Source organism: Danio rerio, chromosome 21, assembly GCF_052040795.2.
Source record: "Danio rerio strain M-AB ecotype USA chromosome 21, GRCz13ab, whole genome shotgun sequence".
In the NCBI taxonomy this organism is placed as follows: domain Eukaryota; kingdom Metazoa; phylum Chordata; class Actinopteri; order Cypriniformes; family Danionidae; genus Danio; species Danio rerio.
This window is the reverse complement of record NC_141041.1, coordinates 30,321,121-30,347,622: the sequence shown is the minus strand read 5'-3', so window position 1 is coordinate 30,347,622 and position 26,502 is coordinate 30,321,121. Positions and strand designations below refer to the sequence as shown.

Here is a 26,502-nt window from a genome sequence, read left to right as displayed (position 1 = left end):
TATTCTATCATTGGATAAATGATTTAGTTAATGGGCCATGAACTCACACAACCTGAGAACTTGCATTAAAACATCATTTTGTTTCATTAAACTAGATAAATCAGCACTTAGGTAACAAGTTTCTAGAAACTTCTTTGATTAGTCCAATATCTAGATGCAGATGTGAAGGCAGTGTTGAATGCTTTGATTATACTACATTTTGAGCGTATGGCAGTGTTGTAGTTTTACAATGCTGGGTCTCAGGGGTAGTAAGATTAGCTTTTGTACATTATGAATTTTATTTCTGTGTAAAGAATACTAAAATAAATGGTTTTTTTTTTTTGTGAACGTTTCCAAGTTTAAAACAGCTTGGTAAACATTGTTTGGAGTAACTTTTGTGATTAAAAAATATAAAGTATATTTAAGCACATTTTTTTTGTTAACTACATTCCATAATTTGTGAAATGTGTGAATTGTTTGAAGCATGCCAGTATCATTTGGATAGTTTATTTTTAAATCCTCCTAAATTTATAATGTGCTAGTCTTAGGGGGGAAATCTTACATGCAATGTATGAATTCTATTTCATGATTCAATTCAATTCATGTTTATTTCTATAGGGCTTTTACAATGTAGATTGTGTCAAAACAGCTTTACATAGAAGTTCTAGTAAATTAAAACAATGTCAGTCCAGTTTTCGGAGTTTAAGTTCAGTTCAGTGTAATTTAAATTTCACTGCTGAATGTCCAAATACTGAAGAGCAAATCCATCAATGTGCATCTCCACACATCCCAAACCAAGCAAGCCAGTGGCCACACTGGCAAAATACAAGCTTCACCAATTGACAAAAGTGAAGAGAAAAAAAATGAATAATTATAATTATTGTGTTATAGTTGATGTGTTTATAAAGCATTATACCCAGCAAACATTTAGATTTGCTCAATTAAAAATTTTAGCCCAAACAAACACAAGGTCAAAAACACATGTCCCTTTTTCACTTTATATGCATTCAATGGGGACACGTAAAGGGTGTTTTTTCTTCAATTTCTGGCTTTTAAAATGGTTAAGGTGCCAACAAATATAGGCAGCACATCTAAGCGTGATACAGCACAGCTCATGTCTTTCATGCAGAAAATGTCCAGATGTGCAGCCAGTTCAGGGAGTGAAACCTTGGGTCAAGTCGAGGTGACTATTCCTCAGGTAGGTCAGGCTTTTCGCACTGCACGCGTTGTTTTGTTTCACCGTGTCCTCGCTCCGACTGACTCGTGCAGTTCATGGAGCTTGCATTCCGTGAAATGGCTAAGCGCTTGCTCCTTATCGAGGGCCTCAGCGCTGTTAGTACGGAGTGTGATTGTTGTTTCTGATTGGCCGAATATGTCACGTGACAAAGCTCCGCCCCCCCTCTCAATAAACATGTGGAGGACAGAAACACGCAGCGCTCCTAGTAAATGAACCGAGACTTTACTGTGTGTACGTGAAAGACTCGCTAACTTTAAACAAATCATGTCAAACAGTGAAGCTTCGTCGACCTGCCCGATCCCAAGCCGCTCCATTCATGAGAAGAGCTGGTCTCCGCTTCCGGACAGTTACAGTCAGACACCAGGAGGAACTGTGTTTTCAACAACCCCCGGCGGTGAGTTATTTGACCTCGTGTATCATAAGTGTATTGTACTAGACGAGTGGTTTAGTTTTGTGCAAGTTTCTCTGCGTAAGTTACCCGTGCACGCTTTGTTTTTGTATGACGTGAGCTCGACTGCGCAATCATATGCCGCAGGCTATGCGCTGTTTACAACTTAAACAGTCCTGTGAGCAGTGACAAATCGATTAATTTTTTTCTCACCGATGCACTTGTGCTTCAAAGCACTTTTGCAATAGGTTTAAACCACATTTTATCTCTTTACTATACTGTCTAAAACTGAACAATTGCGTCGTAAAATAGATAGTTGTTTATGATAATTTACGAAATTTGATAAATAGAAATGTTTTCTGGACCTTAACGTTATCTATAACTTTTGTCCACCTTTTTTAAATTGCACTAACCTTTTGTTTAAATATATGTACAGCAAATTCAGGAGACAGTTTAAAAATTAAAATATAAATAAAGGAATGTTAATAGACTTTCTTGAACTTAAAACACATTTATAAACTATAACTTAACACCCAGATTCAATACTGATCACATGGGAAAACTCACATGGAGAAATGTGACTGCAAAGTTGGTTTAGTTTGTTACAGCACAATTTATTCATATAAACCTGTCAGCTGTGACCATATCTCAGGCACAATCATAATCATGCAGATCATATTGATTTAAAAAGATACCCTGCTATAACTCATTTTGTAAGCCTTCCGATTTGAGTTCATGTTTTGGATTTTTTCATATCAAGCCAACCCTCAGGCAGTCCAATTTCACTGGTTCTTTATGCAGAAAGGGCGATGTTGCTCAATTTCCTCGCTCCTTGGGTTACTACAGGACATCTAAACAGGGACGCCTTGTTTTAATCACTGCTTGCATGTATTTCCATTAGACAAACTTTACATTTACTTGGATGACACAACATGTTTTTCTGTATTTAGAGATGGAGCTGAACTCAACAGGAAGCTCGTTTCTCGAAGCAAAAATGCTTTCAGCTTGTGCCAACATTTTTTTTCTTTTCCCTTAAACCAATATTGATATCTTCCCTGCAGGAACTCGGATTATCTATGATCGAAAGTTTCTGCTGGAATGTCGAAACTCTCCAATCGCTCGCACCCCACCCTGCTGCCTCCCGGACATCCCAGGAGTCACCAGACCCTCACTGCAAATAATAGAGCAAGAGGAGGACAGCAAAGATCTGTCAAGTAAGAGACGCATCACTTGCATTAGTTTGTTTTTTTCCACCTAAGAAGAACATTCAGTCTTGTACTGTCCTATCTAACATTCTCTCACGTTGTTTATTTAGGACTGGGTGATATGGCAAAAATGCAATCTCGATAATTATTTTCCATATTGAACGATAATTATATTTAATTCGATATCAGTTGTTAATGTTTCCCGATTTAAAAGAGTACCTCAACATTGACTGAATCTGCAAAAATTAGAGTCCATTAACTGGCGTAACATATCTTCGGCCGATAAATTTTCAGTGGCCAAAAATTTGGTGCATCTCTAATATTAAACACTCTTCCAGATTCTCATTGTTGCACATTTCTGCTTTGTGATTGGCTGTTGGATCATTCGTTCAGTTATTTTCTTTTCGGCTTGGTCCCTTTATTAATCTGTGGTCGCCACAGCAAAATAAACTACCAACTTATCCAGCATACAGTATGTTTTACACAGCGGATGCCCTACCAGCTGCAACCCATCACTAGGAAACATCCATACACACCCATTCATACTCGTACACTACTGACAATTTTGCTTACCCAATTCGCATGTACCACATGACTTTGGACTTGTGGGGGAAACAGAGCACCCGGAGGAAAGCTCTTAGATCAATATGAAGTAAAAAAAAGGTCCAGAGCTTATCATTGTTATTGACATTAATTTTATCGCAATTCAATATAATATGGTTTATCGGCCCAGCCCTAGCGCAATGTATATAATTTTTCATTTACAAAGCTGCAGTGTTGAGCTAAACCTGTGGAACAGGTTTAATCATGTTTCTGATTGACTTCGTTTAAGTCATCAACTACATGAATGTCACATCACTGTTGTGTATAGTATGCACTGCATGTGACAGAGCAAGACCCACATGGGAATTTATGTACAGTAAATGAGACAATGGCAAAAAAAGTGGTCATGAGAAAGAGAATGCAGGATGCTGTAAACATCAGAGAAATGTTTACTTATAAATCATTGGTTTTATCTTTGGTGTAATATTTTATCTTGCACTAGAAATATGCTACACATTTTATCCAAAAAAAAAAGTAAAAAACAAAATGCAAAAAAAAAAAACTATTTGTGGGGGGCTGCAAATTCTCACAATTTTTTAAAAATGTGCTGCATTTTTCCACAAAGCAAACAATTTACGTAAACGCTTTACTTTTTCTCACAACGCAATTTACAGTAACGCACTGCATTTTCTAATAACGCAAACAATTTCTGGAAATGCGCTGCATTTTCTCAGAACGCAAACAATTTAAGTAAAGCTCAGAACATGAAAACATTTCAAGGAGACCCTATAACATGACGGACCCAGCTATTTAGGTTATGGTTATTTAGGCTAGTGAAATACGAAAGAAAAGGGAATCAGGATGTTAAAATAAACAAACAAAAACTCACTTTTCCATGGTCACCTACAACTTCACTGAGCAATAATCACGGCAAGTCAGCGTCCGTCACATTTTTGGGTCCACAGTTGAAACATTTTCTGCTGTGTTCCGTTCTTTTTGTGTTGTGAGAATGCAGCACGTTTTATTAATTTGTTTTCGTTGTTTGTAAAATGCAGCAGGTTTTTTTTTTTTTTGGTTGCATTGTGAGGATTTGCAGCACTTTTGCCGTCAAACCAATCTGTTATTAAATTGCTGGTGTTTTTTGTAATTGCACATATTTTCTTAAATTGCTGCATGTTAAGCACTCTCCGTCACCGTAAACAAGTACGAGAACAAGATGTGTATACATAATTATATGTCTATTTTTATACGTCATATCCATGTATAATCATATGTCAATTATATGTTCTGTTTTAACAGATCTGAAATTAGTAATTCATCTGATCATTTCAATTTTTTTATGAGGCTTAAAAAATATTGACAATATAGAATTTGTATGGGTGCTGCAATTTTTGGATAAAGTCCTTGAAACTACATAATGTAATTGTTTTTTGTTTTGCTTTCATAATAATTTTTTACTAAATAAATAATAATATTTAAGTATTTGCATAAAAATATTTATTATTTTTTGCATGTGTATTAAAAGAAACATCTGGAGTCTGCACCTGTAGTGTGATCTGGCTGTCTTTCTGTAACCATACACTTTGATTAAGTGGTGCGAGAAGACAAAATACAAGTAGATTACCACATAATGAATGAAAAATGCATTAAATTAAATTTAAAATACTTTTAGGATAAAAATGAGACATTTAGAAACTGTGTGAATGACATTTCATGCAGTAAATAACAGTTATTCTGTTTAATTTACCTTTAAATACTATACTATAAAATACTGTAAAAATACCATCAGATATAATGTAATGAAGTGGCAAGGTTTGCATGTTCTCTTTGTGTTCATGTGGGTTTCCTCCTGATGCTCTGGTTTCCCCCACAGTCCAAAGACATGTGCTATAGGTAGATTGAATAAACAAAGTTGTCAGTAGTGTATGATTGTTTCCCCATGCCAGGTTGCAGCTGGAAGGGCATCCGCTCTGTAAAAAAAATGCTGGATAAGTTGGCGGTTCATTCCACTGTGGTGATGAATAAAGGGACTAAGCTGAAGGAAAATAAATAATTGAATAATGTAATTAAGTATATCAATTTTGCCACACTTGTAACTTGCTGGAAGAATGTAAAAATTAACCTGGAAAATGCTTTAATTTGACTGTGGAATAAGTGTAAGAACCATGTAAGTGGATTTAAATTCAGCAAATAAAACATTGTTTATCACTGAGATGAAGTGAAATCAGAGCAATGTGGGGCACTCCTTTATTTTTTTACTACTGCATTGTAAGCGCAGTCACATTTCACCATGGCTGAAATGACTTCATGAGAAAAACAAATGAAACTGCATCTGACCTGCTCCTAGTCGGTGCGTCTGATTTCCATATCAGGAGACCATCCACAGGGTGACGCAACTCTTTGAACCCTCTAACCGCTCTCTCTTTCTCTCGTTTCTCTCCTCAGTTGATGACAGCCAGTTTGTGATTGACATATGAAGTGTCTGCAGCTCTTCTGGATATAAACTGACTGTCTCAGCCTGTTCCACCAGTGCTCTATCTGAAGGAGGATCACACCAGCAGGCCGTTCCTTCATTATTGCCTCCATACTTTTTTGACTTTTTTTGTAATTCATGCAATACTTAGAGCGAGAGTCTCTGTTATGGGGAGGAGTTTTTTTTTCTTGAGTTTGGTGGATATTATGGTGAAAATGCGGCTTTTTTTGTTGTTTTAATGCAGCAGCTGCGATTTAGTGCCTTCTTTTCTCTTTATTTACAAACATTCTGAAGGTGACCGTATGCAATTTATACTTTTACTATCTTAGGATAGTTCAAATGCAACAACTTCATTTTTGTAATGGATTTACGACCCTATGAGGGCTGTTTAAGTCATATGCCAGAAATCAGCAGTTGGCTGACAATTGTTGTATTGTGCACTGTTCATTTTCTGGATATAATATGACATTTTGCAATAAAACTAATAGAAAACACCATGTGAATCTCTTGACTTGTGTCTTATTTAATATATGTATTCACTTTAAAGGGATAGTTCAACAAAAAATTTACATTTGCTGTTTTACTTTTGTTGGTAATTTTTTTAATATATATTTTTTTTAGCAAAACATTTAAGTTTTTAGCTGAAAATCCTTAATGATTCATAAAATGCAAGTGAACTAAGATCAACACCTAATGAGAGTAAAAAAATGTAATTGGCTACACCTGTCCAACTGCTTGTTAACACAAATTTCTAATCAGCCAATTACATGGCAGCAACTCAAAGCATTTAGGGTTTACAGAGAAAAGAGAAAATATCCAGTGAGTGGCAGTTCTGTGGGTGCAAATGCCTTGTTGATGTCAGAGGAGAATGGCCAGACTGGTTTTAGCTGAGATGAAGTCAACAGTAACTTAAATTAGCACTTGTTACAACCGAGTAATGCAGAAGAGCATCTCTGAATGCACAACACGTCTCTACCTTAAGGTAGATGGACTACAGCAGCAGAAGACCACACCAGGTGCCACTTCCTATCAGCGAAGAACATTAAACCGAGGCTACAATTTGCACAGGCTCACCAAAATTGGACAGTAGAAGATTGGAAAACCTTTATCTGGTTTGATGAGTCTCAATTTCTGCTGCAACATTCGGATAGTATGGTGAGAATTTGGCATCAACACCATGAAAGCATGCTTCCATTCTGCTTTGTATCAACAGCTCAGGCTGCTGGTGGTGGTGTAATGGTAATGGATATTTTTTGGTACGCTTTGGGCCCATTGGTACCAATTGAGCATCATGTCAACACCACAGTCTACCTGAGTATTGGTGCTGACCATGTCCATTCCTTTATGACCACAGTGTAACAATCCTCTGATGGCTACTTCCTGCAGAATAACACGCCATGTCATAAAGCACAATTAATCTCAGACTGATTTCTTGAACATGACAATGAGTTCACTGCATGCATCACAATTCTGTAGAAAAAAAGGCAGAAATCTAGGGTATGATGATCAAGAATAGAGCCAGTTTCTATGTGATATGAAAGCAGAAATGAGAAGCCACTTTTGTCAAATGTGAAATTACTTTAATTAAAATGCACTTGAACATGATCCGTAAATTAGACACTTCATGTCACTGATATGTTGTCAGGTCAGTTGTATCATCAGGAGTGGTTTTATTTCTGTTTAAGGTGCCAATTTTGCATTTAACTTCTTGCAGCTTTGGCAATAACCATGATGTGAAGAATGAAATTCCCTTTTGATGATTTACCAAGGTTTACCACAAATAAAACCAGAATGTTACACTTAAACCATGGTAGCCACATGGTTACCATCTTGCCACACCAAGAGGTTTAACCATTTTATTTGTAGTAAGACTGCTAATTGAATTGAAATGCTACATAAAACGGCAAGCAATCCACCCCCCATAAAAAATGGTTTCTACAATGGAATTTTATTTTGTATGTAAAATTAAGTTATTATCAATCTCTAGTGCTGATATGGAGTGCTAAACTCTCCTAAAATGTCCACAAGCAAGACGTACTGTACAAGCAGAAATAAAAACTTTGTTCTCAATGCAAGCAAAGCCATCAGTGAATTTTGAAGAGGATCAATGCATGATTAAAATATTCTTCAGGTATATTCACATGTGTAATGTGAATGTTTAACGTGATGCTAAAGAACATGGGTTTTATCACAGTATGCTACTCAATCTATTTCTGCAGAACGACACATCACTTTGTAGTAGGAAGGTGTTCCAAAAACATTACATTGAATCTATACTATGGTTTGAAGTGAAGCTATGTTGTGCAAAACTCTTTTAATCACCTATTAAAGGGATAGTTTGCCCAAAACTGCATGTTGTGTCATCATTTACACACCCTTTACTTGTATCAAACATGTTTCCCTTTCACTCTTCTGTCAAGATATTTTAAAGACTATTGACTTTTTTCCTACTTTGGAAGTGAATGGTTACTGGTTTTCAGCTTTCTTCAAAATATCTTCTTTTGTGTTCAACAGAATAAAGAAACTTTATTAAAGATTTGATAAAGATTTGGAAGCATTTAGTCCTCAAATAGTGAGCATATACCAGTTTTAGGGTGAACTATCCTATCCTTTAAATGTCATTTTCCCTTTTGTAAGCAATAACATTATTTATTTTTAAATAAACATTTTTTAGTAACAAAATGCGTGTACATATGATAGATAGTTGTACAAAGAAAGAAAGTCTCTATAAGGGCATATAAATAGCCTAAGAAATATTTTTAACTTTTACAAACATTACCAATATTTGTGTGTGTTTTTTTTCCTGATGAAGTCAACAGTAATGTCCTTTCAGTCTTTTCACCCAAACTATAAAAAAACTTATGGTGTGCACTTTGTCCTAAGCATGTGAGAATTTGGCTCGTTCCTAGAATGTCACTCTGTCTATACTGAGAAGCAATAAAGTGCACATTGAACATCCATTCTAGCCCTGAACCATGATCAGTACTGACCGGTTGATCTGATAGCAGTTTATTTCTAGTGTTCTAAACGTGTTGATTCTTCGATGTTTGTTTTTTCCCTCTGAAATCAGTAAGAAATGTGAGTTCATGATTTCAAGTTTCAAAGCTAGGATTGAATATACGTCTGTTCCATTTGATTTGTAACATTTTTATACAGTTTTCAATTAAAAAACAGTGACTAGCATAAACAAGAACACACTTTACAGATATCCATTTAAATTAATACCTTATATTGGACGCTATAAAATAAGAAATTTGTGTAAATACATTAAATTAGTCAGTACCAAAGTCAAAACTGAAACTAATAAAGTACCTGAAAATCATCGTGCAAAAATGTGTACCCCCCAATGAGTATGTTAAGGGGAAGTAATAAACAAAATTTTGACAAAGAGGAAAACTCAAGAGAACCGTAACAATTTTACATTTAGTTGAAATAAAGTAGTTTGTAATTTTTTCCCAGTGTTGGGTTGCAGCTGAATAGGCATTTGTTGTGTAAAACACATGCTGGATAAGTTGGCGGTTCATTCCGCTGTGGTGACCCCTGATTAATAAAAGGACTAAGCCTAAAAGAAAATGAATGTATGTACTTTATTTGAATTTAAATGTTTTAGCAATCTTTGTATTCTTAAAGATGTTAGGGGACCACACTCTAATTTTAAACTGTTAAATAAAACAGATGTTTAAATGCATCAACATACAGCATATTGTACATATTCACCTAGAAATTGATACAGATATTAATTTTCAAAGTGGTTGTACTAATTTATGCTGCAGACTGTATACATTTATTGATTCTAAAAATGCTGTTTGTAAAATCTATTTTTAGTACAACCTGATTAGTGTACACTAATATGATTATAGCTTGATTTTGAAAGCTGCCAATATTCAGTGTCAGTATGGAGTGATGTGATCTTACTAATACTGATAGTGTCAATGGTACACAAAAGCAGCTGTTGTTTTGTTTAACACTCTCCTCCTTATCATTCCTCTCGTACTCAGCCTTGAAACCCAACCCTGTAAGTTCTTCGTGACTCCGTCTAACCGGCATCACGTAATGTTTACAGCAGCTGCTGGCAGCTTCATTTTCTCTCATCAACTTATTTAAACAGTAATTGACTGGCAATACTGAGTTTGACTGCCAATTAAGAGTTATATCATGTCATGGCCCTGAATGCTTGAATGCCCTGGTGTGACTTTGTTCAAATTCTTCATTATTCTATGTCAGTGTTGAATGTTAGAACAACTTTAATGCCTTTCACTTAACACTCCCAATGGGGTTTATGCACAGCTAGATCTTTTCAGCCAATGATAAACCACTGGTGAAAGCCTAATATGACTATTTTCAATTGCATATAGTTTATTTTACAGCATTGATGTTGTTCGTTCATTCATTTTCTTTTCCGCTTAGTCCCTTTATTAATCCGGGGTCACCACAGCAGAATGAACCGCCAACTTATCCAGCACATTTTTACGCAGCGGATGCCCTTCCAGCCGCAACCTATCTCTGGGAAACATTGTAATGTAATTAAAATATGTTCAGTTAGGCATTCATTTAGTTGTTCAAGTATAAAACTAGATGAAAGACCATAGCACCATCAAGATCAGCAGTCAAATGCAGAAACTCCATTGAAAATACTAGGGTCAAATAAACTGTCATATTTTAAAGACATGGCATGGCTTCTTTTATGGTCTGAGACCCACTTTATATCATATATCTATCAGGCAGCGACAATCATTGACTTTTAAAGAAATCAGACCTCAAATAAGGCAAGTTTATAATGAAAAGGCAGTTCACCGGAAACGCTAAGGCCGGCTGGCTGTGCATATACCCCACTGAGCATACATAGAATGTCTATGCACGTTCTAAGATTCAGTATAACATTTAAATATTTATTTTGTATAAATATAACATATGCAACCCTACAAATGATAGGATGATAGATACTGTCACAATATGCAACAGACTTAAAGGCTTTAGTACATTCAATAAAAAAAAGAAAATGCTGTTTTTAATTACTCATCCATCCATTACTCATACTTGTGTCATTCCAATAGCCTAAGCCTTTCATTTCTGTTAAAAATGTAATTATAAAATAAATAAACTGTTATAAAATAAATATATTTTAGATGAAATCTGAGTGCTCCCTTGTCTATCACAGACAGCAATAGTCATGAGATGTTCAAAGTCAAGAAAAGGAAACAAAAAACACTGTCAAAGCATTGTTACTTCTGTGGTTCAACTGTAATCATAAGGACCCCCTACCCCCAAAATAAAAAAATATATAAAAATAAAAAAAATGTCCCATGTCTGCTGATTTATTTGTATTCTAAAAATCTGAAGATCTCAGGGGATTGGATAGACATAAGGATGAAAATTTAATAACAGACTTTCATTTTTGGATAAACTAACCCTTTAAGCTGAAAATCTGAACAAAACTTTACAACATATCAGAATAGTAGCTTGATGTTAATGGTATGCAGCAGGACACTAATATTTGTATAATTATGCCTACCAGCAGGGATGGGCACTTGGGCAGTATTAGTGATACATGTATTTAAAATAAATATTTTAAATACAAATAAGTATTTGACAGGGTTAACCAAATTATCTAATTACTTTGTATTTTTAAAATACTATAAAATTCTTTGCAAGTCTACTGTATATGATAACTTAATTAAAATATGAGGCCTCTGATTGGTGCTTTCTCAGTTATTTGCCTAAGCTTAAGATCAGAGCAGAAAAGATGTTGCTCAAGGATTGGTGTATGGATGGAAATTATGCTGAAAGTAACAGACAAATGGTGAGGGTATATTCAGGAGCAAGTAAACAACCATTGAAAATAGCTACTGAGCAATATGCTAAGACCATAAATATATAATGGCTGTATAGTGTACAATTCAGCATCTTTGTTTAAGAAATTAGATGTAATAAAATCTCTGTGCTGAAGAACAAAATAAGGAGCCTTCAGAACAGCATCAGTCTCGGTACTGCAGCTGGAAATGCAGGGCAACTTAACCTCCTAAATATGGTGTACTGGTAAACCAATAATCTTCCAGATAAAGAAGAACTAAAAGAAGCTTGGGATTATAAAGTACAAATAATGGATGTATTGTGATTTGTATTTGTAAAGAGACACAAGTTGCCATTACAAGTCCAACTCATTAGGCCACAACTTCCCCTCCTCTTTTGATGGAAGGTTTGCAAAGACATTTCATGCTCCATTTTAATAGTATTTTGTAGTGTTTTAAAAATATGTTTATACATTACATATATATTTTGATACATTTATGACTGCTGTAGTTTATTTTGAGACACTTAAATTTTATGTATTTGGTATTTTATTTAAAAAATACATATCAATGTTTGTTTGCCCAAACTCTGTCTACAATCATAAAGTGTCAAAATAAGAACTGGACGAAAAATCTCCACTTTCTTATACTTTTTAGAAAGTTGAAGCCATAAACGTCCAGGTGTGGCCATTCTGTGCCAATGACGTCATCTGGAGCACGAGTCTGCGCAGTAGTTAATTTAGCACGAACTGGGGCGCACGTGGTTAAAATTCCTGCAGTGACACATCTCGCATTAAGTCACAAGCTAAAAAACAAACTACTTTTCTAAAAAGAAAAATACAATTTGAGTAGGCTAAACCTCAGTCTGATATAACGAAATAGCTAACCAAAAGGACAGAAACCACATTTGGGAAAAACGCTGTGTGACGCGGATTATGACTAAACATACTCAAACTGCAGACGTCCACTGGGAGTGAAATATTTTGGCTTCTCGTTTTCAGCACGTGTGGGGCACACTTGGACATAATCAGCAACAGCTTCACAGCATGTGTGGCAGTGAGTGTTAATCCTGTTCAATAGTGACATCTAGTGGTAAAACAATGCAAGAGTACTCATGAACTGTCTTACTCAAATAAAATAAACTAAATACTTGCATTCATGTTTTGTAGACGCTTTATAACGAAATAAAAAAAATAAAAAGTAAATACAGCTTCTATTATGATAGACGTGAACACTAGATGCAAAGACAGAACGATACCTACTTCGGGAATAAGCACTAGTAGAAATGACCAACGAATTCCTTTTACACGTGATTTTAAAGCTTCTCGTGGTTTGAAAGTTTCTCGGGTAAATGTTTAGCATAACATTGATTTCCGACGAGGATGGGATTCGAACCCACGCGTGCAGAGCACAATGGATTAGCAGTCCATCGCCTTAACCACTCGGCCACCTCGTCGCGAACATGATTATATTTGTGCAACACTTCCGGTTGGTTTACAACTACCAAACCATATTACATTATATTTGCCATGTGTAATTTATTAATATCTAAAAATCGCTAGAAAATGTTACTTTAAACATATTAATTAAAGGATGCAGTGTAATTTTTTAAACATTTTATAATGAAATTATTATCGTAAAAACATAAACAATCCCATTTATAAAACAGATCAATGCTGAATAGGCTAGTCGAGCTCCTACCTTTGTCTTGATTTGCTTGCTTATGTCTTGTCAAGTGATCTGCCAAGGGGCAGCATTAGTTAAATTTTAAAACGTTTACAAGATTTATTTAAGTTGGCTTTTTTTGTAGGTCTTCAATTAAACAAAGAAAAGCTTACATTAAATACACAATGACGATCTCTGTCAAAGCCATTTGCCCCATTCAACTCCCTATCATTCCCCCTCTCATTTCAGATAGGATGGCGGGCCAATCCAAAGTTGACCATGGGCCAACTTTGGCACGCTGGTCCTACTTTGGGCACCTCTGCACTATATGTATTCAGTTAGTAGGCCTACTTATTTTTGGGAGACTGTAAGTACTAGTAATCACAAGTGCTTTTTCTTTAGGTTGCCCACAGGAACCCTTTTAAAATAGACTTATCTGTTTATGACATACAAAGTTAATTAATTTATTAGATGCTATAGTGCCTATTTAATAAAGGCCTACATTAAAACTAGTAAGATACTTTTGCAGAAACTACTAAATTTGATTGGAACTTGTAAAAGTATACTAGTACTTCATGATGAGCTACTAGATGCTAGCTGTTCATTTGTTGAAACAAATGTATTTTTGCTGTTGAATTCCGTGGAGATCTTACTTTGAAATATCAATAGCAGATCATTATAATAACTATTAAATAGATTGTGGTTATTCAGTTGATTTTGGTATTAATTAATGCTAGTAATTATTTTTAAGGTAGCCTATTAGATTTTAGCGACTTTTTGTAATTATTACCAGTTCTATAGTAGGCTACCATATCGTCATTTGGATGTATAAGGTTCTATTTGTCTTCTGAATGCAGACAGTATGTGTGTAACATTTGTTTTTTAAATAAAAAGTCTTAATGTAAACAACATATAAAAAAAGCATCCCATAATGTAAATTATTTATCATTTATTAAGAATATGTCAATAACTCAATTTTGACAAAAATGTCAGATAGAACCTTATAATTCTAGGGTGACGATATATTCACAGCATGCTTATTACTCATCAATATATTACGATTACTCAGGATGGTCGCGGGATAGTTTAATAAAGATCTAATTGTAAAATATTCAAATTCAAATATGTTGTATATGCATTTTAGTGTCTAATAAATAAGTGGTAACTAATAAATGCTAATAGTGTCTTTACTAGTATAGTGCAAATAGAACTAATTCAAAAAGATACTATAGCATCTAATAAATGAATAATCAAATAAGTATTTAAGTAAAGGAATTAATGAATGTCTAAAGGTGCCAATCAATGAATACATGTATCAGTTTAATAGGTACAAATGTATCAATATTGTAATGTCTAGTGAATTACAACTAGTTACCAATAAATATTTACAGAATAATTTACTTTTCTAAGTAACGAGTAAAGTAAGGCATTACTTTTAAAAATTAAGTAATATTATTTGAGTTACTTTTTTAAAATGTAATGTGAGTTACTTCTTAGTTTAATTAATTAGCTGAATTAAAATTAAAGTAGTCACGATGAATCACGCAGTCAATGAGAGAATGTGTTCATAATATTGAAAGCATCGACGAAAAGGAAAAGGGGATTGTCTTAATGGACAGTGATTTTACTTGAGACAAATAGTACAAACATAGCAAACACATTGCTTTAAACTTTCAGTAATCTGTATATATGGCATGTAGAGCTCTGGGGTCAGGAAGTTTTTAGATAACATTATCCTAAAATATGTGTAAAGATGTGGGGTTCATTTAAGATGAATAAAGGTGTGGGTTATACAGTGTGTTGATAATTACAAAACTCTTCTATAAAAACAAGTTCTGAAAGAGAGTAAGTCGCAGCCATGTAATAAAAGTAACACAAGTAACGTAAGACATTACTTATACCATAAAAAGTAACTAAGTAACGTTGGGGAGTAATTTAATATTGTAATGCGTTAGTTTCAAGAGTAACTTACCCCAACACTGTATGTGATAAATAAAATTTAGTTTATATTTAATCAAATAAATAAATGCAAGTATGTCCTTTAAAAGGTTCAAATATTCAATAATCAATAATCTAATAATACATAAAGAAAAAGCACTAGTAGCTAATATGTACTAGACCTAAAGGAAAAGTATAGTTATATCTTATTATTAAGAATAAGAACTAGTAGTGTGTTAATAGAAACTCCTACTTTATTTACATGAAACATTAAATTATATATCATTATAATATTGTAATCACATTACTAAAATCATAAGTTTGCTGGTGTGTAGCACCAAAAAGTAGTTTACTGCATTTTTTCAAGAGACTAAATGCATCCAAACAAATCAGGAGAAAATACAGAAAAAGAACTTATTATTGTGTCAAAAATGAGGTGCATTTTATTTGGTTTTCTGAACTCACAGGGTGAAATACATTCTCACATTTGATTTAGTTCTTATACGGACAATCTAAGTTATAAAAAAAGACACATTAGTGAGTGCTTGAGTTCGTCTGAAGTCTCTGGTCTTCACTTTCTGCTGTGTTACAGACGTCATTCACGGTGTGGACTCTCCTTGTCTCTCCTGTTCAATAGCTGCAGAAAAAAGACAGACCTTGAGATGTGCTTGATGTGAACAGAGATCAGAATGGCTTTATTCTCCAGCACAAGAGAAAAGTAGGTGGAACGACTTGATTATTATGATTGAAAAACAGAGCAATAGTACAAGGACAACTTTATAAATTCCATGAGTGTTAAGAGAAACAATCACCGATTTTAGAAATTAATTTCAGCATCAAATTATGTAAAAGGAATGAATAATCAAACATCACCATTTTTTAATCAAACATCATTATTTTTATATTGTCCCCATACATTAAAATGTCTTCGGTTTATTTAAGAAAAAAATCACATTGATGCAAAATTGGGTTTATTTAAAGATTACAGTCCATCCCCAAATCCATTATCATTTTTAATCTTAATATTTGCCATTTTCATTCAAACTATGGTTTTACCCATTTGTTGTTTTTAATTATTAAAATATAAAGGCAGCAAAACCAAAGCTTAAAAAATATGAATGTATTACCCTGAAAAGGCTATTACAAAGCATAATTGTTGTTTGGCTTAGCACCCATTTTAGACTGATGTTAGATTGATGTAGCATTTAACATTCCATATAAAGTTGTAGTCAGAACTATTATCCCCCCCGTTTATTTTGTTTGCCCAGTTTCTATTTAACTGAAAAAAGCTTTTTTTCCCAACACATTTCTAAACAAAATAGTTTTAATAACTCATTTATAATAACTGATTTATTTGATCTTTGCCATGATGATAGGAAATAATATTTAACTAGATATTTTTCAAGACACTTCTATACAGCTTAAAGTGACATTTAAAAGCTAATTAGGTTAATTAGATTAACTTGGCAGGTTAGGGTAATTAGGCAAGTTATTGTATAATGATGGTTTGTTCTGTAGATCGAAAAAAATACATAGCTTAAAAAAAACATAGAAAAATACATAGCTTAAAGGGGCTAATAATTTTGACCTTAAAAATGTGTTTTTTTTTTTTTTTTAAATAAAAACTGCTTTTATACGCGCCAAAATAAAACAAATAAGAAAAAATATTATCAGACATACTTTGAAAATTCCCTTGCCTTGTTAAACATCATTTGGGAAATATTTAAAAAAGAAAAAAAAAATAAGGGCAGTAAATAATTCTGACCTCAACTGTATATAAAATCAGTTTTGTTGATTTTATTTGATGAACATCATATCTATGGCCATTGTTTCGTGATCAGATACTCACTTTCTTTGGTTGGCAAAGGGTTCTTTTCCTGGGTTTCTGTCTTTCTGAGTTTAGTTTTATCAAAGGATGTAATTTCAGTCATGTTGGGTTTGTCGGCCATGTTTTTTTGAGCTGCAGATGAAAAAGCAAATTCAAGTTTATTATGTTTATATAATACAATGTTCCTTACACAAATAAATTCATCTTAATTCAACAAGTAAAGTGTTCAGTGGAGTTTACTGAGGTCATCATTTTACCAATTTTCTCTCCACTTGTTTTCATTTAAAGCAAGACATTGCAAGTAAACTGGGTAAAAAAATGAAAATGTATTACCATACTTGCCCAGTTGATCAATGACATGAAAAATGACAAACATTTTTTTATTTAGTATTTTACAAATGTTGTTTAAATATGCAAATGATACATCATTTATTAAATATACACTACTTTGCAAATAATTCTAGCTCAAAAAATCTTTGAACTTTGGTTGAAATCAGGTTCTTGTCTTATTTTTTGGAACAATAAAATCTGTGTTATTTACACAAGGGATTTTGGGTGTAACTCCATTAATCATCAAGTTCAGAAAATAATGCTGAACAGCCAAAATTATTGCACATATTTATTTTTGTAGATTAAAATGTTGCATATAATCAGGCAAATTACATATGAACATGTCCATCTGTAAAAATATTCAGACCATTGATGCGAATAAACTGTCAAAAAGTCTGGTGTAAGTTCTGCTGATTTTTTGAGAAAATTTAACACAAATTTATAAAGTGTTTTTAAAAAACACTTAAAATGTATTTAGGATGTTTTCTTTCCATCAGGCTGAAACAATATTGTATGAATAGCTGAAAAGAATTGAGAGGTGCATAAAAAAATAATTAGAAAAACTATAATTTATTTTAGTTATAGACAAAATTGTCCTACAGCTGCTGTTAATACTCATGAATATATTCCTATTAATCTCTGCCAGTGTGTCAAAGCAGATGCCTGTTGGCCATCTTTTCTTCCTGGCAATGCCTCGCCTCTGTCTTTGTTCTGTGACCTGCTTCTCAGAGTCATTTCACTCGTTCCCGCTTCAAATCTCTAGACATTTCCGACTCTATCTCTCTGAAAACAGCAGAAAGAACACAAAGCTGCCTCTAAAGCATATCCAGAAGATTGGATTGTAGAAAGTCTTACCGTAAAGCAGTGAATGGGCTGAAGTGCTGAAAGAGAAAGTGTCAGGCTGTGTGCTTGTGTGGATGGAGCAGCAGGTTCTGGCCGCGTGTGAATGATGAGGAGGGGGAAACACCGCCTTTCCCAAGGGCTTTCAGATTGGCCACTCCCTTCTTTGTCTTTCTTCTACACTCAAATAACATGAAATATTCATGGACTTGGAACTGAGGGGCTGATCTTTTATGGCAGAGTATACTAGACTTGAGGGTATTGTAACTAATTATATACACTCAGCATATTTATAATTCTATATACTCAACATAATGTGCTCAACATATATAAGTACATCCCTCACAAATCTTCAGTTTAAATGAATATTTTCTATGGGAAGCTTTACAATATTATATGCAAACATATGCAATAGATTAGTCAGTACTAAAGCCAAATCTGGAGGTAATCTAACAAAATAAGTTAAGATAACGATCCAAAATTAGTTCACCCAAATTTATGTTAGGGAAAAATATTAAATACAAAAATTTAAAAGAGCAGAAATCAAAAGAAACAAAACATTTATAAAATTTTGCTGAAATTTTGTAGTTGGTTTTTGTTTTCCAATATTACGCATGAACTTAAATGTAGGCTATAATCTTTCTAGTTCTAAAGATGTTTGGTGGCTAAGATATTATTTTAATAAATATTTTAAATAAATAAATAAATATTTAATCAATTTATTTTGTTCAAATACACCAAAATATATGACCTATATCTACTGAGAAATGGATAAAAATATTCATTTTCAAAATGGGGTTCACTCAATTATGTTGAACACTGTATATATTATGTTATGTTGTGAAATGGAAATCTTTTTTCAATAGCATTGAAATCTATGGAAACATTATAACTGTCAGTTCTAACTGTCATGCCTCTCAAATGTATTTATTTATTTATTTATTTGTTTATTTATTTATTTATTTATTTATTTATTTATTTATTTGTTGTCAGCACTCAGTTGAGTACAATCATACAATAATTCAAGGTGCATATGAATTTTAGTATGTGACCTTAAGTGACATACAATTTACATACACTGTAAAAAATGGCCGTGATTTCAACGGTAAAAAACTGTAAAAATGATACAGTACAAATCCGTAACCTGGTTAACGGTATGTTTTCTTAATATATACGGCGAATAACGGTAAATTGACTTTCACAGAATTCCGTGCATGGCACATCTCTTTTTATGCATTTGGTTGCCATTCTTATGGATCTTTTTAGTTGTTTCCCCATCAGTTATGTACAGTAGAGATTTATGTTACATCTAATGTTGATAAACAATGTTTATTTCATGAATTTAATTTTATGCGTGTTACCATACTGGTGTTTAGTAGTAGTGTGAATGACACCGAGCACCTTCTATGTGCTGATGATGTTTGTTTTTAATGGACATTTCAGATGGCATTTAGAGGTTTTTGCATCTTAACTCTTCATTTACAACCATATACGTATATACACATTACATTAGCATGTGTTTATCTATCAGTTGAGCATCTTCTAGTTGTTTATAGTAATAAAATCGGGTCTTTTAACTGAAATATATACAACCCATTTACTTCATTTTCCCGGGAATATATTCTTCTTTAAATTAACTAGAGAGGTGATTTTTTTCCATTGTATACAGATCTCAAAAGTTGTATCTATCCAATTGCTTAAGGTTGGTTGCTCTTGTTGTAGCCATTTGCGTGTGATTGTTTTTTTTTTTTTTTACTGATAGCCATGAGATCACTGCCATTACTGATTTACACAGCCAAAATAACAATAACAACTTACTGTACTTTCTAGAGGTATATCTTTTTAAAATATATGTTCAAGAGCCTCCTGTATTTCTTTACAGTATTCTTAATTATTTTCATTTTAATATTAGTTGAAGTTTTAAAATTTTAAATTGATCATTTATTAGTTTATTTTAATAGGTACTGTCAAATTGTCAAGCGAAACATTGAAGCTATGCTGTTTTAACAGTGAATAGCTCATGCTAATTCTCATCTCTGGTGCCTAGAAATACTTTTTTTAAACAAGAAGAATATCAAGACTCATAATATCCTAAAATAAAACATGCGTAACCACTTGTACATTCTGAAAAAACTAATACATAATGAAAGGAGACTTCCAACCCTGGAAAGATATAGATGAACATTTGAAATAATACTATAATAAACCTATACATGCTTAACTATTAATGTAAACAAGTTTATATCATGTGGTGCACTTTAATCTCAGTTGATAACATCATCTTCCATTAGTTCCATACTGTATGTTGGGAACCCTTTACAGAGATGGCTCTTTATCCTTGGATGGATCTGCAGTATACCTAATCCTACAATTCCCATCTGTTGCACTCCCAGTGAGAAGTAACCTTGGTGGGAAGACATGTTATAAGAAGACAAAATAAATAAACAAATGCATACAATCAGAGATATTGTAATTGAAAAAAGCATATGGTCACACTTTATTTTGATTGTCTGTTTGTTGAATATAAGTTACATTGCATCAACATGGCAACTAATTCTCATTAGATTATAAGTAGACTGTTAGGTTGGGTTTAGTGTAAATTGACATGTACTTGCAATTTTTCCTATATAGTCAGTTAAATGTCTGTTAAAGGAGCAGTGTCAGCAGATATTAAGCAGACAGTCTACTAATACTCAAATGGACCATCAAAATAAAATTGTTCCAAACTTACAAATAATTTATGTACATAGGGATATACACCAATATCTTTGCCTTATTTAATAATCTATTAACTGTACATGACTTGTTTGGTGTAATCATAGTATCAGACAAAAGATGTGTCAATTGGCATGTGGGCAAACATGAGCTTTAGTGTGTGCATACATGAAGCAACTGCTTCAGTGCACAGAGCGGCTCAGCTGCCATGTCCCATAAAGAGAGTCACCAAACACCAGACACATGTGCCTGAGAGCAGCTGTGTCTGAACTCATCCATATGGAGAGGATGTGACCTGAAATCTACAGCCCAGCCTCATTGGACATAAGTGGTTCAGTCTATTTGTTTTTTTTTCGTAAAACATATGTTGCTCCAGGAAATTTTCAGATGTTTCAGACGACAAATCCTCTAGAGGGCAATGACTACATTTTTTTTACAATCTGAAATACGTTACTTTGAGTTCATTGAGTTTTACTCAGTCCTTCTCTGAATCCAACCAATAGTGTTTTCAAAAGAAAACATAAGAGAAAATGCAACTACGATTGATGTTACACAGCTTTTATACAAGTGAAACTGTGCTTCACCAAATTGAATCTGAGCTCTTTGGATTCTAAGTACAACACCATACGTGAGCTACCATGCAAACTGACTACACCAGAAAAGTTGTCTGGATGGAAATAGATAGGCATGTTTGATTACATATAAACATATTCAATTACAAATTATAGACGCTGTTAAGTTGTTTTGTGGAATTGTGCTCCATAAAAATGACCCCTTATTGATTAAAAATATGTGTCTGGAAAATTATTAGTGCAAAAAGGAGTAAACATGTTAGCATTATACTGCCTCACAGTGTTCAATTGACTTAAGCGCAATCAAACGGATGTTAAGGACATTTATGAGGTTTCACAATATGTAGGCTAAAACACACATTTTAAATGAGCCTGTGCTGTAAATCAATACGACACAGCTGTTTCTGCTCTTCAGACCAGGAGACTGACTTATGACCCTTCTGAAGGCCTTGATAAAACAAACCGCACACATAACAGCAACTCAATACATTTAGCCATGTAAACGTGATCTAGAAGATCTGCTGAAGTTCAAACTGAGCATCAGAATGGAGGAGAAAGGTGAATAAATGGATTGAATGTGACTTGTTTGGTGGTGCCAGCAGCGTTGGTCTGAATATTTCAGAATGATCTACTGGTATTTTCATGCAGAACAATCTTTACAGAGAATGATCTGAGGAAGAGAAAGAGCTTCTGAACAAACAACACATCAAATCTTGAAGCAGAACAGTGGTAAAAGAGGAGCACCAGTGTCAAAGGAGGCTAAAATTTACACTGGCTCACCAAAAATTGGAAATAATTAGCCTCTGCTCCTCCTTTCTGCTGTGACATTTAGATGGAGCCAGAATTTGGCATAAACAATATGAAAACATGGACCCATTCTACCTTGAATGAGTTTCTGAGGGTATTTTCTTGGCACATGCTGGGCCTGTTAGTACAAAGAGAGCATTGTTTAATTGCCAAAGTCTACCTGAGTATTGTTGATGACCATGTCCAGCCCTTTATAACCACATTGTGTCCATCTTGTGAGGGCTACTTCCAGAAGTATTAAGTGCCATGTCACAAAGCTCAAATTCTTTTATTCATTAATTTTCTGGTGCTCTGTTGATTTGTCCTACCTTCTCAGATTGTCTTACCTCCCATTCAAAAAGTAGGTAGCACATTTTGATGATGCAATATGCTACCCATCAGATTTTGCTACCAATATAAATTTTAATTTGAAGTAGTGTGATATGAGGCTGTATTATTGCCCTAACTGACCTAATTCCTAACCTCAACCTCAAAGATATTCAGATACAGTGTTGGTAGCATAATCTGATGGGTAGGATAAAATGAAAGGACACCGGGACTCAAACTAGTGACCTTTTCGCTGTGAGGCAACAGTGTTAAGCACTGAGCCACAATGCCACCCCAAAGCTCAAATGATCTCAAACTTTTTTTTTTTAAATCATGACAGTGGGATCACTAAACTTAAATAGTTCCACAGTCACCAGAACTCAATTCATTCAAGCTCCTTTGGGATGTGCTGGAATGAGAGTCACATCATGGATGTGGAGTCGACAAATTTTTATAAACTTAATGAAGCTTACATGTTGATACAGACCAAAATGTTTGAGGAATGTTTTAGCCCCTTCCTAAAGGAGGTCCAACCGGCATGAGGTATACTAGACTGGTATATGTAACAAATTAAATACAACTTGTACTTTATTTGTAGATCTAAAATGATATTCCTGCTGGATCACAAACACACATTTTGCATTCTCACCACCAGGTGGACCCAGAGACACACAAACGTTGTGCTAAACTCTGAAGCACACCAGCATTTTCCAGAAACTGCATTAGAACATGCGAATGACAGTTAAGGTAAGGTCTTTTTTATGAAATGTTGAATCTTTGTAGATCCCATTGTCCTTCGTGATTTAAAACATACACACACGTCCGACTTCTGATCTTTAACGACTAAACTCTTGTTAAGGTCTGTCTATGTTGGAGTTTAATTAGTTTGTTCTTACTCAATGTGCACATCATCTATTCACCACCCCCGTATCAAGTGTATCATTTACCATTTATAAAACTCAACCAATTACTTCAACATGCTTTTGGTCTTCGAACGACAGATGTGGGTGAAACCCTTGAGAAAAGCCTGTGTGAAAAGAGCCAGTAGAGGAAGATGAGGTTGACAAGCCATTAAGGTGATGGGCTATAATCTATTGAGCTGATTGTTTTGTTCTCCTCGCTGAACGTCTTAAGCCTGAATTCGAAAAGCCACAAATCACTCTTAGTTTATCATCCTGGAACATGTTAACATGCTTTTCACGCACAAGCAAAATCCCCACAATATAATCAGCTTTGTGGACAGCCGTACTGAATAATAGCGGCCCGACTGACTTTTTTTGCAATAATTAAACAGTCGAATGGAGACGAGACTGTTTATTCATAACCTTTGAATAACCCCACAAAAGCCCCAGGGCAGCGTTAAGAGATTTGTCCTCAGATTTGCAGAAAAATTGGCCCTTCCTCTCCTCCTTCAAGCAGACCGTGCTCAACGTGCCGCAGCTGTGCTCAACAGAGCAAAGCGATGTGCACCCTTTTTAAAGTCCACTTCCCACATGAACCAATCTCCACCTCTGCACCTCTTCATCCATATAACATCCACCGTTGAGAGGGTCGTCTGCAAAGCTTCTTCAAAACTGATTTATAATGCTTATGCTCCAACGACAAGCGACAGCGTAAGTCTATGAATCACCTTTCTGGATTGCCAAATGGCAGCCTATAAAAGAAGCGACTTGAAAAATAAGGATTAATATAACTAACATAGAAACCACCTGCACACGCATGGATCCTGAATCAAATGGCTTTTCCGTTGAGATTCATTTTCATTTATCCATTGGTGTGCTATTCATCTCTCACTTCATCCTTTGAGATGTTTGATAATTAGACTACATTTCCAGCCCTGATCCTATGTACATGATTAATTTTAAACCGTCCTTCCATTATTATCAGGAACATTGGAAAGGTCGAATTTAGCCAGCTACATGAATGATTATAATAAAATAAGATTGGTGAAGTCTGCCAGTCTGGTGTCAGGAAGTATTAATCTATGGAAACAGCTCTTGTAAAAGTTTTTAATGATTTATTGATGGCTGTGGATGCTGGTGATTCAGTTATGTTGGCAGAATGGCAGAGTTTGTTATAGTAGCCCACATGGGGCTGCTTTTGTGAATTGAACAATATCAAGAGATACAAGGGAAAGTCTGATAGAAACATTGCAGTGAGATTTATTCCATTTAGATGAAGCTCGACCTTGCTAATATGTGGTGTGCCTCAAGGCTTTATTTTGGCCCCCCATTTTTTTCATTGCGAATGTTCTCATTATACGAAATATAAATATTCTGTTTCACTGCTATGCAGATGATTTGCAAGTCTAACAAAATAACAGAACTTTTGAGTGGCCTCTCCAATTTAAAATCATGGTTGGCCTCTCATTATTTTTTATATCTAAATGAAGATAAGAAAGTTATTTTGATCCAAGATTTGTGATATGAATGGCTCTCATATCATCAAGGTTGGAATATTGTGATTTGCTATCAAAGGGTGTCAATCAGACTAATCAAACTATTTAAGAGTTGCAAGTTTAAAATGCTGCTGCAAGGCTGCTACTGAATTTTAAAAACAGAAAACACCTCTCTACACTTTTGTTCCAACTACTTAGTTTAACAGAATGTTCAATTTTAATTCTTCAGTTTTTTTGTTACAACTCTGGTTCAAGCACTGGCTAGGTCAGTTGGCATTTCTGTGTGGAGTTTTGCATGTTCTCCCTGTGTTCGCGTGGGTTTTCTCCGGGTGCTCTAGTTTACCCACAGTCCAAAGACATGCGGTATAGGTGAATTGAATAAGCTAAACTGGCCATAGTGTATGTGTGTGAATGCAAGAGTGCATAGGTGTTTCCCAGTGTTTGGTTGCAGCTGGAAGAGCATCTGCTGCGTAAAACATATGCTGAATAAGTTGGCGGTTCATTCCGCTGTGGCGACCCCTGAAAAATAAAGGGACTAAGCCAAAGGAATATAAATGAATGATGAGGATGGATCCTGGTGATTCAGTTGGCAGAATGGCAGAGTTTGTTATAGTGGCCCACGGGACTGCTTTTGTGGCTTGAACAATATCAAGGGATACAGGGGAAGGTCTGATAGATACTGGGCTTACAACTATTTTTAAAATCATTTTTATTATACTAAACTTTTCAATATTATTTGTATCCTATTATAATCATAATCATATTGTTATTAATAATAGTAGATCACAGGAAAAAAAGAGGTCTGACGGCGCTTATAACGGTCTAAGTAACAAGGGTTTCAAACAATTTATGCCTTATTTGATGTATTTACTGAACAGATCCATCACGAAATTACAACCAATATCCTATGTTGAGTAATGAATATTTTTACATGCAAATATTGAGGAAATTAACTTGCCTTCTTAGATTGCGATGTCATCAGGATGGGATGAAAAATTGGCGCCAAAATTTGCGCTATCAAGTCACGTGATTAGCTACCGCACACACACACATCTGATTGGTTGAAGCATTGTATCAATTAGTTGAAACATTGGTTCTAAATGTTCCAGAGTCAACAAGGGTGGAGCTTATTATACAAAGTCCCTATGAGGCAAGTCATTTCACTCGGCGGCCATCTTTAAAACGCCTCTTGGGCAGTATGCTCGGCATTCTGTCTGAATAGGGAAACATCAAATTCTCTACAGTTGTTTGCCAAGCTTATGATTAAATTTCATATCAGGAATCAACAATAAAATTAAACAACATCTGTCTCTTTAGTTTCATCTGCAAATGTTTGAATCACACAAAATCTGCAGAAACTCATGTCTGGTTTCGTCAGTTTATAGCAATCGCTGATTGGCTTCTGTACTAGAAGGCGGGGCTTCATTCGCCATGCTGACTGTTTCACTTTTCCCCATTCAAAACTATACGAGTGACACGTCTTTTGTAT

At 34.5% G+C, this 26,502-nt stretch overlaps 2 protein-coding genes, 1 long non-coding RNA gene and 1 other non-coding gene across 4 annotated transcripts in view; 2 read left to right on the top strand and 2 right to left on the bottom strand.

Moving 5' to 3' along the window:
* The first annotated feature begins 1,419 nt into the window (after positions 1-1,419).
* On the top strand, positions 1,420-6,322 carry eif4ebp3 (eukaryotic translation initiation factor 4E binding protein 3). Its single transcript, NM_001007354.2, is given in 3 exon segments — positions 1,420-1,610; positions 2,666-2,818; positions 5,798-6,322. Coding segments are annotated over 3 exon segments (315 nt in total). The 5' UTR covers positions 1,420-1,480; the 3' UTR covers positions 5,830-6,322.
* A 5,991-nt stretch (positions 6,323-12,313) lies between these two features.
* LOC147838848 (uncharacterized) overlaps positions 12,314-26,502 on the top strand; it is a 161,620-nt gene continuing 147,431 nt past the window's right edge. The window contains exons 1-3 of the long non-coding RNA XR_015520464.1: positions 12,314-12,670; positions 15,810-15,935; positions 23,271-23,362. This is a non-coding gene — a long non-coding RNA (uncharacterized LOC147838848). The remainder of the gene's footprint in view (positions 12,671-15,809; positions 15,936-23,270; positions 23,363-26,502) is intronic.
* trnas-gcu (transfer RNA serine (anticodon GCU)) lies at positions 12,989-13,070 on the bottom strand. Its single transcript has one exon. It is a non-coding gene; the product is annotated as a tRNA-Ser (tRNA).
* On the bottom strand, positions 15,640-18,285 carry tmsb (thymosin, beta). The gene is given in 3 exon segments (NM_205581.1): positions 15,640-15,854; positions 17,067-17,177; positions 18,231-18,285. Coding segments are annotated over 2 exon segments (138 nt in total). The 5' UTR covers positions 17,167-17,177; positions 18,231-18,285; the 3' UTR covers positions 15,640-15,816.